Source organism: Sus scrofa, chromosome 13 (assembly GCF_000003025.6).
Source record: "Sus scrofa isolate TJ Tabasco breed Duroc chromosome 13, Sscrofa11.1, whole genome shotgun sequence".
NCBI classification, from domain to species: domain Eukaryota; kingdom Metazoa; phylum Chordata; class Mammalia; order Artiodactyla; family Suidae; genus Sus; species Sus scrofa.
Genome location: NC_010455.5, coordinates 130,346,489 through 130,359,169, shown reverse-complemented (window position 1 = coordinate 130,359,169; position 12,681 = coordinate 130,346,489). Strand labels below are relative to the sequence as shown.

Below are 12,681 nucleotides of genomic sequence, written 5' to 3'. Positions count from 1 at the left end.
CCTCCATGTCCCTCTCATGGATTCACACTCCAGTGGGCTAAAAGGTACAAATGTACCCACTTTCAATGAGTGCACCACACAGGCCTGGAAAAGAATTATGATTAAAGCAGAGATAAGATGACAGAGAAGACATAACTGAATACTTGATTAAAAAAAAAAACACAGTCCTAATGTTTATAATAACATAATGGATAAAAGGCAGAAATTGTTTTTGAGAATGAATGGACAAAGGGATACCACCTAGAGGAGATAGCATTTGAGGCATGTTTTGAAGGGGATATGGCTAGAATTTTTACAGACATGGTTTAAAAAGTGGCAGTAGTTGGAGTTCCCATCGTGGTGCAGTGGTTAACGAATCTGACTAGGAAACATGAGGTTGCAGGTTCGATCCCTGGCCTTGCTCAGTGGGTTAACAATCCCGCGTTGCTGTGAGCTGTGGTGTAGGTCGAAGACATGGCTTGGATCCCGTGTTGCTGTGGCTCTGGCGTAGGCCCGCAACTACAGCTCTGATTATACCCCTAGCCTGGGAGCCTCCATATGCCGCTGGAGGCAGCCCTAGAAAAGGCAAAAAGACAGTAAAAGGGGGGGGGGGCAGTGGTACATTTAGAATGCATAAGCAATGAAGTCTACTGTACAGCCCAGGGAACCATATCAAATCTCTTGGGAAGGACCACGACAGAAGATAATTTAAGAAAGGGAATGTATATATATATTTGATTGGGTCACTTTGTTGTACAGCAGAAATTGGCACACCATCGTAAATCAACTAACAAAAAAAGAAATACATTTTTTTAAAAGCTGACACTAGTGAGCAAAGAGGGCAATCACATAAATGCTAGCCCAGAGTAGAGGTAGGGACAGGAAGAGTGCCAGGCAGTGCGATGTTGCAGAGGACACCCAGGCTGGGTGTCAATGAACTGCCTGAGTTCTAGCCCTATTCATGTTCTTCTGCTTCTGGCTGTTCAGACACCCAGGCCAGGGCCTTTGTCCAAACTCAGGGCCTTTGTTGTCCAGAGCAATGAGAGGGAAAAGGGATGTTTACAGTTTCCTTCCCTTCTCTCCTTCCTTTGCTCCTAGTACTCAAAACTTTGGGAGAAGTTGAAACGAGTAAATATAATTATTATTCTGCTCTAAGATGGGCGGTGAGAAGGTAAGCCAAGCCAGTCTACAGTCAAAAGAGAGAAGTGAGTTTTAGAGGCTGGATGTCCATGGCAGGAGTTTCAGGAAATAGGGGTAAAGGCCAAAGGGCCCACTGGTGAGAACTGTTTCTGAGTCGATGCCTGCTTTTTCTTAAAAGAAAAAGGAACCAGCATGTAAGCTTCCTTTCCACCACTGCTACCCCATTAGCCTGGAAACTTCTTGCCTAGATTGTATGGCTTTCTAAGGCAGCTTTGCAGAGTTTGCAGATGTCAACTTTGAGCCTTCCCACAATGCGTCTTCTAGAAGTTCTGCCACTATCTGGGCTGGCTGCAGACAACTTGACCAAAGGCCCTAGTACTTGGTATTTATCATACAGGGCATAGGGAGCCATTGAAGGTTTTGAGCATAGGGCTTAGGTATTATTGAAGCCTATGTTAGTATGATTTAGGGACAGAGTGTGCAAAATCATTTCGTTGACGACCTCTACTCACTGTTATCTTCTCTACCAGTTTCCAGGAAGTCCACAGCTTTTCCTCAGGCAAGGCTCTGCCCTGGAGCCCACTGTGTGCAGCCATGGCCAGCTGCCACTCTCTGATCCTCCTCAATGGGACCATCCAGGGAGACCCACTGGACCTCAAAATGTTTGAGAGCACCTTCTGGGTAAGGCAATAGTTTCTTGGTTCAACTGAATGAGGAAAACTTGAAGACATACTTACTGGGAGGGCCAAGGCTTTTCTAACTTTGAATGCAACCCAGAGATGATTCATAACAATACATAAGTGTAGGTCTGATCCTACCTGAATTCCCCAACCTCTGCTCCAAAACACTCCATTAATGAGTGCAACATGAGATAGGGTTCCATGATCAAATAAATTTGGTAAATTAAACAAATTTAATTTCTTAACTGTATTGTGCCCCATGCATGTGGGTTGGAAAAAGAATTTTCCATCATAGGGAGGTGGGGAGAAAGAAGAGTTTATTGAGATATGAAATGCTGCTAAGCCAGCAGGATGACCTTCTAATAATCAGGAAGAGCTGATCCCAAGTGTGTGGTCCTGCCAATTTCTATAGCCCAGGGGCAAAACAGAGAGGAGACGTCTTATAATACACCTGGCTGAAGAGTGGGCCAAATACCTTTCCTAGTAGTGGCCAGGAAGGAATGGGCTAAGTTGTTCAGGAGAGGCTTGGGAATTCTGTCACAATTGCACTGGGACGGAAGGGGCAATAAGGGTCTGGAAATTTTTATCTTTGCCAGAGACTTTTTGAGTTTTATCTCCTTGGAGAGGCCTTGAAGTGCCTCATACAGGATTTCTTCAATACACTGTGGTGCATTGTAAATATTCAAGAGGGGATGTGATATGTAATATTTACTAAACCCATTTCACCACAAAAACCCTGACTGGCCAAAACATGGCACAAAACACCCTCAGAGAATTACTGGTTTAAAGCAGTGCTATTCAACACAGTAGCCATTAGCCACATTTCCTATTGAACATATGAAATGTAGGTATACATCTGAAGAACAGAATTTTTGCCTTCTTTTTTTTAGGGCCACACCCATGGCATATGGAATTTCCCAGGCTATGGGTCGAATCAGAGCTATGGCTGCCAGCTTACACCACAGCTACAGCAATGTGGGACCTAAGCCATGTCTGTGACGTACACCACAGCTCAGGGCAATGCCAGATACCTGACCCTGACCCACTGAGAGAGGACAGGGATCAAACCCACATCCTCATGGATCCTAGTCAGGTTCATTAACTTCTGAGCCACAACGGGAGCTCCAGAATTTTAAATTTTATTTATTTTAACTAATTTAACTTTAAATAGCCACAGGTATCTGGTAGCTATTATATTAGACAGTATAGGTCTGGACACTCAACTGGAGATCCTTCAATCCAATGGGTTCAATTTCCTGGCTGAGTAGAAAAGTACAAGCCCCTTGCCTTGATGTTCCAGTTGTGGCTCAGTGGATTACGAACCCTACTAACATCCATGAGGATGCAGGTTCAATCTCTGATCCTGCTCAGTGGGTTAAGGGTATGTCATTGCTGTGAGCTGTGGTGTAGGTTGTAGACTCAGCTCGGATCTCTCGCTGCTGTGGCTGTGGCTTAGGCCCACAACTGCAGCTCAGATTTGACCCAGAGCCTAGGAACTTCCGTATGATGCACTTACAGCCCTAAAAACAAACAAACAAACAAACGAAAAAGTACAAGCCCCTCCTGGTGACCATCAGGACACAGTGGGGAAACCTCTGGACTCCACCTTTCTCTCCCCACCTGACCCCAAATCCAAAAGAGGACTCAGGGTCTGTTACATCATCTGTACATTTGGATAATAATGCCTCACTTCTGGAGCTTTGAGACTGTGAGGCTGAAGGGGCTGTGTGCATTGTAAAGTGCTCAAACAATGGAGGCTTTTCATTCATTCAATAGTTAATTAACTCCTTTGTTCTAAAGCTCCTGACAATGACATATAAAATACAGGACAGCATTTAAACAGAGTTGTAAAGGAATGAAAACAAATGATTGTGGGGACTTGAAGAACACCTGACAAAGCAGCTAATTGAAAGATTTAGTATAGGAAAATTATAGCCTTCTAGAGGCCAAAGTAATAAGAGGGGAAACCTGGTAAACAGGGACATTTCTGTTATCAGTAAGCTAAACTTCGAGCACTTGCTGTGGAGAAATACTTGATATGAAGATAAGACTGACATCACTTTCCTGGATCTTAATGGAGAGGAATCTGTGTAATTATTATAAGCAATATCCTTACCAGTATCTGACACAGTGCTGACACAGTGATGAGTTACACATGGTCATTATTGTTCTATGTGACTTTGATCCTGGGTCTAACAGTGCCCCCCTCCTCCATCAGAGGAGGCTTGATATATTTGTACAAACAACATACAAGTTGGGGTCTTGTGTGGGGTCATAAATCTGTCTATGGTATTAGCTCTGTAAGAACTGTCTTTAAGAGCAGTTTATCCACCCCAGACAAAGACTAAAAGTGCAAGATTGTTCATCGAGTTTAAAGCTGAATGAGAAAGTCTCTAGCTATATACCTTTTGACTGTTAGGAAACTTTCACTAAACATAAGGGGGAGGGAAAATGTCTTTATAGACTATAAGAATGATAACACTTCTTAGGAAGGATGTCAGAATATTTTTCAGGAGAAATCGAGATTCGGAGAAATGATGTCCCCAAGGCTGAACATGTAAGGGACAGAGCAGAAACCAGATGAGATGTTGTCTCCTATTTTCTGACTTCTACTGTTTATAAATTTGGCTGCCTTTCCCATATTTTAGCTTAATAGTGGTTTCTCAGATGGTGTAACTTCTACTCTTGTAACATCCAAAGAATACAAACTATTTTCAAATGCGCTTTCTAATTTGCTAGCAGCTAACATGTAACTCTCTGGCTAACCAATTAGGCTAGTAGCATAGATGGAGCATAAGAAATGGTTACGTGTTTATCTCAGGACTCAATCCTTAGTCACCTGAGAGCTAATGTGCTGAAGAATATTGGAGAGCAAATCTCCACTTAAACCCTCATCCATTTACTAGACATGCCTTTTAGGAAGAACCAGTGGGCTGTAGTTAGCGCTTCTTCCATCAACTACTCCTTAAAGTGCAGTCACAATAATTCTGGCTTTTTGACATTTTACAAGAAGGTCTTTAATATAAATCAACACAACAGAAATTTGACAAGGATGGTATTAAGATAATTGGCCTAGAAGAGAAAATATGTGAAAGGGCTTTGACAAGATTAAAGTGCTATGCAAATGAGAGAGATTTCTTTCTTCTTATTTTTCTCTAAAGAATCTTAGGAATGTTTTCATTTTAAAACAGATAATGGAAGATTGCAATGAAGACCACTGCAAATTTGGGATATCAGCTTCAAACATAATAATAAAACCAGGACCAAAAGCCAGTCAGGTATGATCTTTCAATTCTATAAATCTTTCCCTTTAAAACTGGTGAAATTCCCCTTTTACGTATTTTTATATTCCTGTGATTTTGCCTTATCCTAAAGGTATCCATAGCTGGTTTGCTAACTCCTTCATTCCTGAATTTATCCATTAATTTATTCAACCAACACTCGCAGAATACCTATGTATGTTCAAGTCCTGCATTAGGTGCTAAGGGATAAAAGGTTTCAAAACTAAGCATATTGGTCTGTATGTTGGAGAAAACTGTGGGCTGATAGAAAAATCAATACAGGTGCAAATGCAATACACTGTGCCAAGTGCTACAATAAAGACTGAAGAAAGAGCAGCAGGTGTCCAGAGGTGGGAGTAAACACCATTTCTAGGAGAGAAATACTACAGAGGAAGTGATCAGTAAACTTGGCCTGGAAGATAATTAGGATTTCTCCAGGCATCCAAGGGAAGGGTCTCGAGGCCAGTGTTGACTGAAAAAAAAAAAAAAAAAAAAAAAGGCATAACCTAAACATTGAGAATTATATCTTATTCAGTGGGCAACAATGAGGACTTAAGCTTGGGACACAGCATCTCAGATCTCAGATCGTTCTAAGAGGTAAGAGGTAAGGGAGGATCCAGGATATATAGGAATTTTTGCAACAAAGACCAGGTAGTCAGAACATCAAAAGATTACTTAAAGAATACTTAAATATTAATGAAAGAAAACCAGATATCTCAAATTAGGGAATTTTGTGCTTTTCTGCGTATGGGAAGATGCAAGATTCTGGACCCACTGAAATCTCTTCTTTGATATATACCTCACCTATCTGGGACCAGTATCCTGCGCTTTCTTATCCTGAGTTTTCTCAGGTGCACTGTGGCAGGGCTGTGCGTGGGTGGATGGTTGATTGCAGCAGCTGGCTGCTTGATAGCGGGTAGCCTGTTTCTATCCTGAGTTCCCTCAGGACTCACCTTAGGGGCTCTTGTAATGTGATGGCTGGATGGCTGCAACATCCTTTGTTTACTGATACAGCAGGCAGCATTTTTTCATTAACACCAGACAACTTGATGAGGGAATCCCCTTAGACGCAGCCAGAAAAATATCCATGTTGTGATAATATACCATTTCGTGTTGTCACCGGGCTCACTGCAGAGTAAACCTTGTTTGTTGATGAGCATCTACTAAATCTCACTTAATAGCTTCTTAAGCCCCCCCTCTCCCTGTGCACTTTCAGAGTCCTGTGGAAGCTATCACCATTGTGCGCCAGTTTCCATTCTCCTCCAGCCTGCAGAGGATGTCTGTGGTGGCCCAGCTGGCAGGGGAGGATCACTTCCATGTCTACATGAAGGGTGCCCCGGAGATGCTGGCCAGGTTCTGTAGTTCTGAAACAGGTACTATCACTTTTCCCTTTCAAGAGGTAAATACTTGAAAAGCTGGAGTTCCCATTTTGGCTCAGCGGCAACTAACCCAATTGGTAACCATGGGGACTCAGGTTTGATCCCTGGCCTCACTCAGTGGGTTAAGGATCTGGCTTTGTCATGAGCTTCGGTGTAGGTCCAAGAGGTGGCTCAGATCTGGCATTGCTGTGGCTGCCGTGCAGCTCCAATTCGATCCCTAGCCTGAGAACTTCCATATACCACAAGTGCAGCCCTAAAAAGACAAGAAAAAAAAAAGAAAGAAAGAAAGAAAAGCTCAAACACACAGAGCCAACCAACCTAAACTAATGAATGGGGAGTTGGTTGTTTTCTCGGTGGGGGGAAGTGGGCTCAGTAGATCTGCTAAGGCAGAAGTGATAATTTCAAAGCAGAGGCAGAGTTAATATCAGGTTGTGGTCCAGGCAGAAAAGCCCAACCACAATGGGGCATCAGGAAAGGAGGTGTGAAACAAGCATCAGGACTGAACAGGGAGCTACATGGGGGTCAGAGAACCAGGGAAGGTGAGAATGAGAAACATTCAGAAACAACTAAAGAGACAGGTCTAGCACTAGGCTAATTCAGCAGACAGGGATGCTCTTTCACCTCCTAGGGGCTGGCACCATCCATGGGGCCTCAGACAGATCAATGGAAGGAGAATATCATCATCTAAAAGAGATGAATCTTTTAGGGGAAAAAGAGTGATTAGAGTCAATTAGATGGTATCAGAGCAAGGTAATTGATCATTTTCACAGCAATTTCATCTTTCTGGGCAAGATTTTGAGCTGATTTGAATTGTTTCTTAGTCTTATAAACATATACACTCTCGAAGCTGCAGCCCAGATTTATAAGAATATTGTTGCATTCAAATGAATTCATTTGGATAAAATTGGCCTTTTTTCTCCTGATTTTCATCTATATTCTCCTTACAATTGCTGATCACCATCAAGTTGTGCATAGAATTCTAGATTTGGCAAATGATTGTTTTAACTTCTCTCTCTACATGGAGTCTTTTTTACCTTAGGAGTCCTCCTTTTTCTGATTTTGATCTCCTTTCTGGCTTCTGTTAACTCTGTCCTTCACAGATGGATGGTCTCTACTTGGCTGTCATTTTTTTTTTCAGGTGTCATTTGCCACCCCTTCTTCATCTGGTAGCCATTCCAATTTTTCTTATTGTCCTAACTGCTAATCCTTGACATATGCTAATATACTCAGTGATTTTGTTGTTGTTGTTCCTGTATTTAAGAAATAGAGAGTTAGGAGCTTCCTTGAAATTAGATTCCCACCCCCAGAATTATTTGAGAATTACAGAAAGTCTGAGCTGAATGAAGACATAGAAATCTACAACCTCCTCATTTTATGGGTGGGAAAATTTATGTGCAAAAGACAGACCTAACATACCCAAGGTCAAGGAGATTGTTGGCAGTAGAATAGAGACTAGAACTCAGGTGGTTCACTACCTAAGTCACTGCACCTCTCATTATACTGTTCTTTCTTATACCTTTATACACAACCATGAAAATTTTATAGCTATGGTAACATCAGTTATGATTACCATGTCAAAATAAACAAATGTTGGCATTGGGTCATCCAATTTCTAAAGCATGGATTGGCAAACTTTTCTGCAAAAAGCCAGGGAGTAAATATCTTAGGCTTTGTGGGCTACACCATCTCTGTCTCAACTGCTCAACCCTGCCTTGTAGCCCCAAAGCAGCCATAGATAATAAACAGACAAATAGGCTTGGCTGTGTTCCAATAAAACTTTATTTACAAAAACAAGCAATGGGCCAGATCTGGTCTGTGATTTGCTAACTGCAAATGTAGAGGAGCAGCAAATTCCCTCATTTCATTTTGGTAGACAGTCCTGAAGTCTGCCTTTACTGAATCCAGCCAGTCAATGTGACTCTCAGTTGACAACCAACACATCTTCAGCATTTATTTCAGATAGAGTCAAAATAACATACTAATGAAGCCATTTGTGGCCTTTAACTGAAGTTGTAGTTTTTCTATTAAAGCATCTTTATAAAGAAAAAGTTAAAACAAGATACAGTGACTGCATTTCAGAGTCTTGTGTAGGAGTTGAGCCACCTTCAGTGTGACCTGCATTCACTTCTCCCTTCTTTGCTGGTAGTGCCCAAGAATTTTGCACAGGAGCTGAGGAATTACACGGTGCAAGGCTTCCGTGTCATTGCCCTTGCCCACAAGGCCTTGAAGATGGGGAAGTTTTCGGAAGTGGAGAGCTTAACCAGGTAAGGAACTCAACAATTGGCACCAGGGCAGGCTCTGGAGATGGACTGAAGGACAAGTCAATCAACTGGGAAGCTTTAGGACAGGGAGAAGCATTTATCCAGTCCCCTGATTTGGAGATGGGCAACTGTAAGCCACACCGAGGACTTGCCCAGGTGATAGTGCTGCTTGGTGGCAGAACAAGGATGGTGGTTGAGATCTCCTGACTTCCCAATCCCAGTGAGGTATCTGAGTTATCTCTTCCTTGTGTTCCATCATCCCATCAAAGACATCCAACTCTCTTTCAACCTCAGAACATCATGTGGCTGACTGATGGGTTTGTCCCACATACAAAGGGATTGAGAGGATACAGTAGGCACTTGGAACAACCTCTGGAATCCTTTAGACTTGGCTTCTTTCAGGGCTCAGTAGTACACCTCTCTCAGATTTGGAGACGTTGTGAATACAAATCAAGTGCCCTATGTGAAACAGAATTCAGAATTCTTAATTACATTCAGGGGATAAAAGTATTCTCAGTAGAGGATAATCTATAGACTATTTTTTGAGAGTCTCAATTTTTTTAAAGTTTTTTGAATTGTTTATGACAAAGGAGGAGAGAAATACTGCAAAAAACTGAATGACAAATCATATATACATCCCTTATTTGGATTTTGTATTGCTGGTAGAGACTCACTTATCTGCAATTATTATTAGCCCTTCTGCATAAGATGTGAATATTCTTGGTTCCACATTGCTATTTATAACCTAAGTCCATCTATTCTAATATAATCAGTAATCACTGTCCCTTCCTTATGTTGTATCTATTTCCCCATCTATAAAATGTGGGATTGGATGATCTCTAAGAAGTCTTTCAGCCGTGACATTTTAATCTTCTAAATAAAAGCACAAAACTCATTTTTGGAATATATGAACAGTACTCTCAGGTTTAACATTCAAGGTGTTAGCTGTTCTTGAGCAAGCATAAAGACCCATAGTACACAGGATTTTGTTATTTTTTAAGATACAAATTTTAGTCATGAAAGTTAAGGTCATGTGTGAAGAAAAGATTTATGTTGCTAGACATGCAGGGTAGCCACTACCCAGCTGCCACATACAAATGCAGCTGTGATGTTCTTTAAAAGTCACTGGTGAGACAGATATTATTATAAGTATAAGAAATAAGAAAATGAGGATAAACGTGCTATATTTCTAACCATTTCAGATTTTCTCAGAGAACCACAGGAGCCTATTCATTATGCTCCTCAGAATATAGTTGTTATTTTCAAACAGGGTAAAAGAATAGGGTTTTGACTTTTTTTTTAGAATCAAATTATATTTAGCAAATGTTACCAATTAGGGAAATCAAAAACTTCAAAAAAACTGGTATCATAAAGGGGAAGTAGAAGAATATCTTAAGATGACTTAGGAAAAAATTAAAAAATAAAAACAGAGGAAATACTTTATCAAGATCCACCCCTTCATGCATTTAGCAAATTTCTATTGAGCTTGACTTCAAGTACTGAGGATTCAGAAGAAAATCCTTGCTCTCACAAAGCATATATGCCAATTGAGGGAAACAGGTAATAAAGTTAATCCATAAAATATTGTTTGGGAGTGATACATTTCCTGGAGGAAAAAAATAAAGCAGGCTAAGGGATTTTTAAAATGACTGAGAGCACATTTCACCTGGGTTGATCAGGGGAGTCCTTTGAGGAGGCACATTCGAACAGAAATCTGAGTAAAGTAAGGCGGCAAGGCAAGCAGATATCCGGGGAGGAACATTGCAGGCAATAGGAATAGTTGGCACAAAGGCCTAGACACAGGATTTTGCTAGAATATTGTAGAATCCCAAGAGGCCCAGGTCCCGGAATCAGCGAATGACAAGAGAGTCATAAAACAGAGACCAGAACAGGATAATTAGGTGAGAAGATGTTAGGATCTTTCTTTTAGTTCTAGTTAATGAGAACATATTAATCCAATCTATAACAGAAAGTCCTGAGTTTAAATGATGGGAATTTAACAAATTCTGTATGGAGGTGTATTTTCTTTTATGATTTCTATATAGTTTCTTTCTCCGAGATCATATTTGATTATCAGAGTATTTACCAAAGCGCCTAATATAAGATCTAAAATGAAGTAGTGATTTAGTGACTGAACTTTTGAATGAAGGATGTAGGTACTTGTACTCTATTCCAGAGAGGTGTTTCTTCATTGTGTTCCTATCCAAGTTTGAATTATTTTTTGCCAAATTCCAATTCTGATTTTTCTCTTAATGTTTATTGACCTTGTGATTATTTCCTTCCAAAATCCTATTAGTGTGATAGAAAAGAAACAATATCAGAGAAAAACTAGAGAAGCAATAACTATGGATGAGAGATTTCTATGTATTTCTGTAAGATGTAAAGTTGGTGGGCAGAATGAAGGCTGAATCAGAGGATAGAAGAAGCAATAGCCTACACCATGCCAGAGAGAGTTTGTGAGAGGAAAGTGGGTTCACCTGTAGAACCCAGGAGAGGACAATACTCTGATATGTCATGTACTATACAGGTGAAGGTAAGACTGCGGACCCTGAACTTGGGGATTAACTGATAGCAGGCATGAGATTAGTTCCCTAGGTCTCCCTCTCTTCCCTCTTCCTCTCCCTACCATTTTAACTCCACTCTGGATGGAAACAGGAACAAAGAAGGATCAAGAAAGAGATCTTGGCCCCAAAATTTACTTTTTAAAAAACACCCAATATTTATTTTATTTTAGAGGAGAGATCCCACATAGCTAATGTAACCCAGTTAGAATCCAAGCCTCCAATTTCAAATTCTGAAAACTATTCAGAACCTTGGCTGATGTCATGTATTTACTGGAGATTACAGATAAAGACCGAAATAAATAATTCCATATTCAACTATTACAATGGTATCCTGTGTGCAGTATATACCTAATATATACCTAATAAACTGAAATGCTTACAAGCTCAAAAAATTAAAAAATACATATGATGAACAAAAAATTTTTAAAACCAACAGAAGAGCTGGAAGATAAACACATTGTTTGAAAAAATGGAGTTGAAAATCGGAAAAAGCAACTAAAAGGCATAAAAATGGTTGCCCCTGGGAAGGAGAAGGGGTGAGGTGGGTGAAGACAGGACTATTGGTTTTCATTACTATAAGCTTTGGGATTCTTTCTAATTTTTTAAACCTGGGCATGTATGACATTGATAAAACTTAGAAGTTTTTAAAAGAAGAGATAAATGCAGCTGTTGAGACTATATGGATATACTTTAATACTGACTTTCTCCCAAATCCAAAGAGAGAAGGTGGAGTCAGAGTTAACATTTCTGGGACTTCTCATAATGGAGAATCGCTTGAAAAAGGAAACCAAACCAGTCTTGAAGGAACTGAGTGAGGCCCGCATCAGAACCGTGATGATTACAGGTATGGGTTTCTGGAGACCTGACAAATCAAATACATCCCAGGCACAAACAAAAGACCACATGAGCTGAGTGGGTTCATGTGATCGAAACAGAAAGAAAAGTGCTTTGCTGTCAAGTTTGTTACCCTGTGCTCCAGTTACCCAGGAACCTGTGTAGCTCCCGCCAACACAACTATGAGCTTTGGAGGCAAGGACCATATCTCATTCTCTTTGGCTAAGGCCCACTGTTCCTACCCTGGACCTGTGCAGGGCTAGTAAGTTCATAACAAATGCTGAAAGATGGAAATAGGGTTCTCATCAAGAACCCCAGTGAAACCTCTATATAAAGCATGTGAGACTCTGCTGGACTGTCCTTCAGGGCTGTGGGGTTGACATGGCCCATGATGATCAAATCCAACCATATGGCCACTACATGGCCTTCCCATAGTGCTTTTTTCTCTGCTTAACTGAAATCCAGATTCCAAGAATGAGTTTGTATTATTAGATTGTGTCCATATTACCTTTACCACCAAAAGCTGTCAGTCTCCTGAAGATTAGTCATAAAACACTTAAATA

General features: G+C 40.7%; 1 protein-coding gene across 3 annotated transcripts in view; it reads left to right on the top strand.

Moving 5' to 3' along the window:
- Positions 1-12,681, top strand: part of ATP13A5 (ATPase 13A5) — a 113,861-nt gene that overhangs the window by 61,373 nt on the left and 39,807 nt on the right. For all 3 annotated transcript variants that reach the window (XM_021070060.1, XM_021070061.1, XM_005670077.3), the window contains 5 exons: positions 1,650-1,800; positions 4,991-5,077; positions 6,297-6,453; positions 8,606-8,723; positions 12,004-12,128. In XM_021070060.1, coding sequence (XP_020925719.1) covers positions 1,650-1,800; positions 4,991-5,077; positions 6,297-6,453; positions 8,606-8,723; positions 12,004-12,128 — 638 coding nt within the window. The remainder of the gene's footprint in view (positions 1-1,649; positions 1,801-4,990; positions 5,078-6,296; positions 6,454-8,605; positions 8,724-12,003; positions 12,129-12,681) is intronic.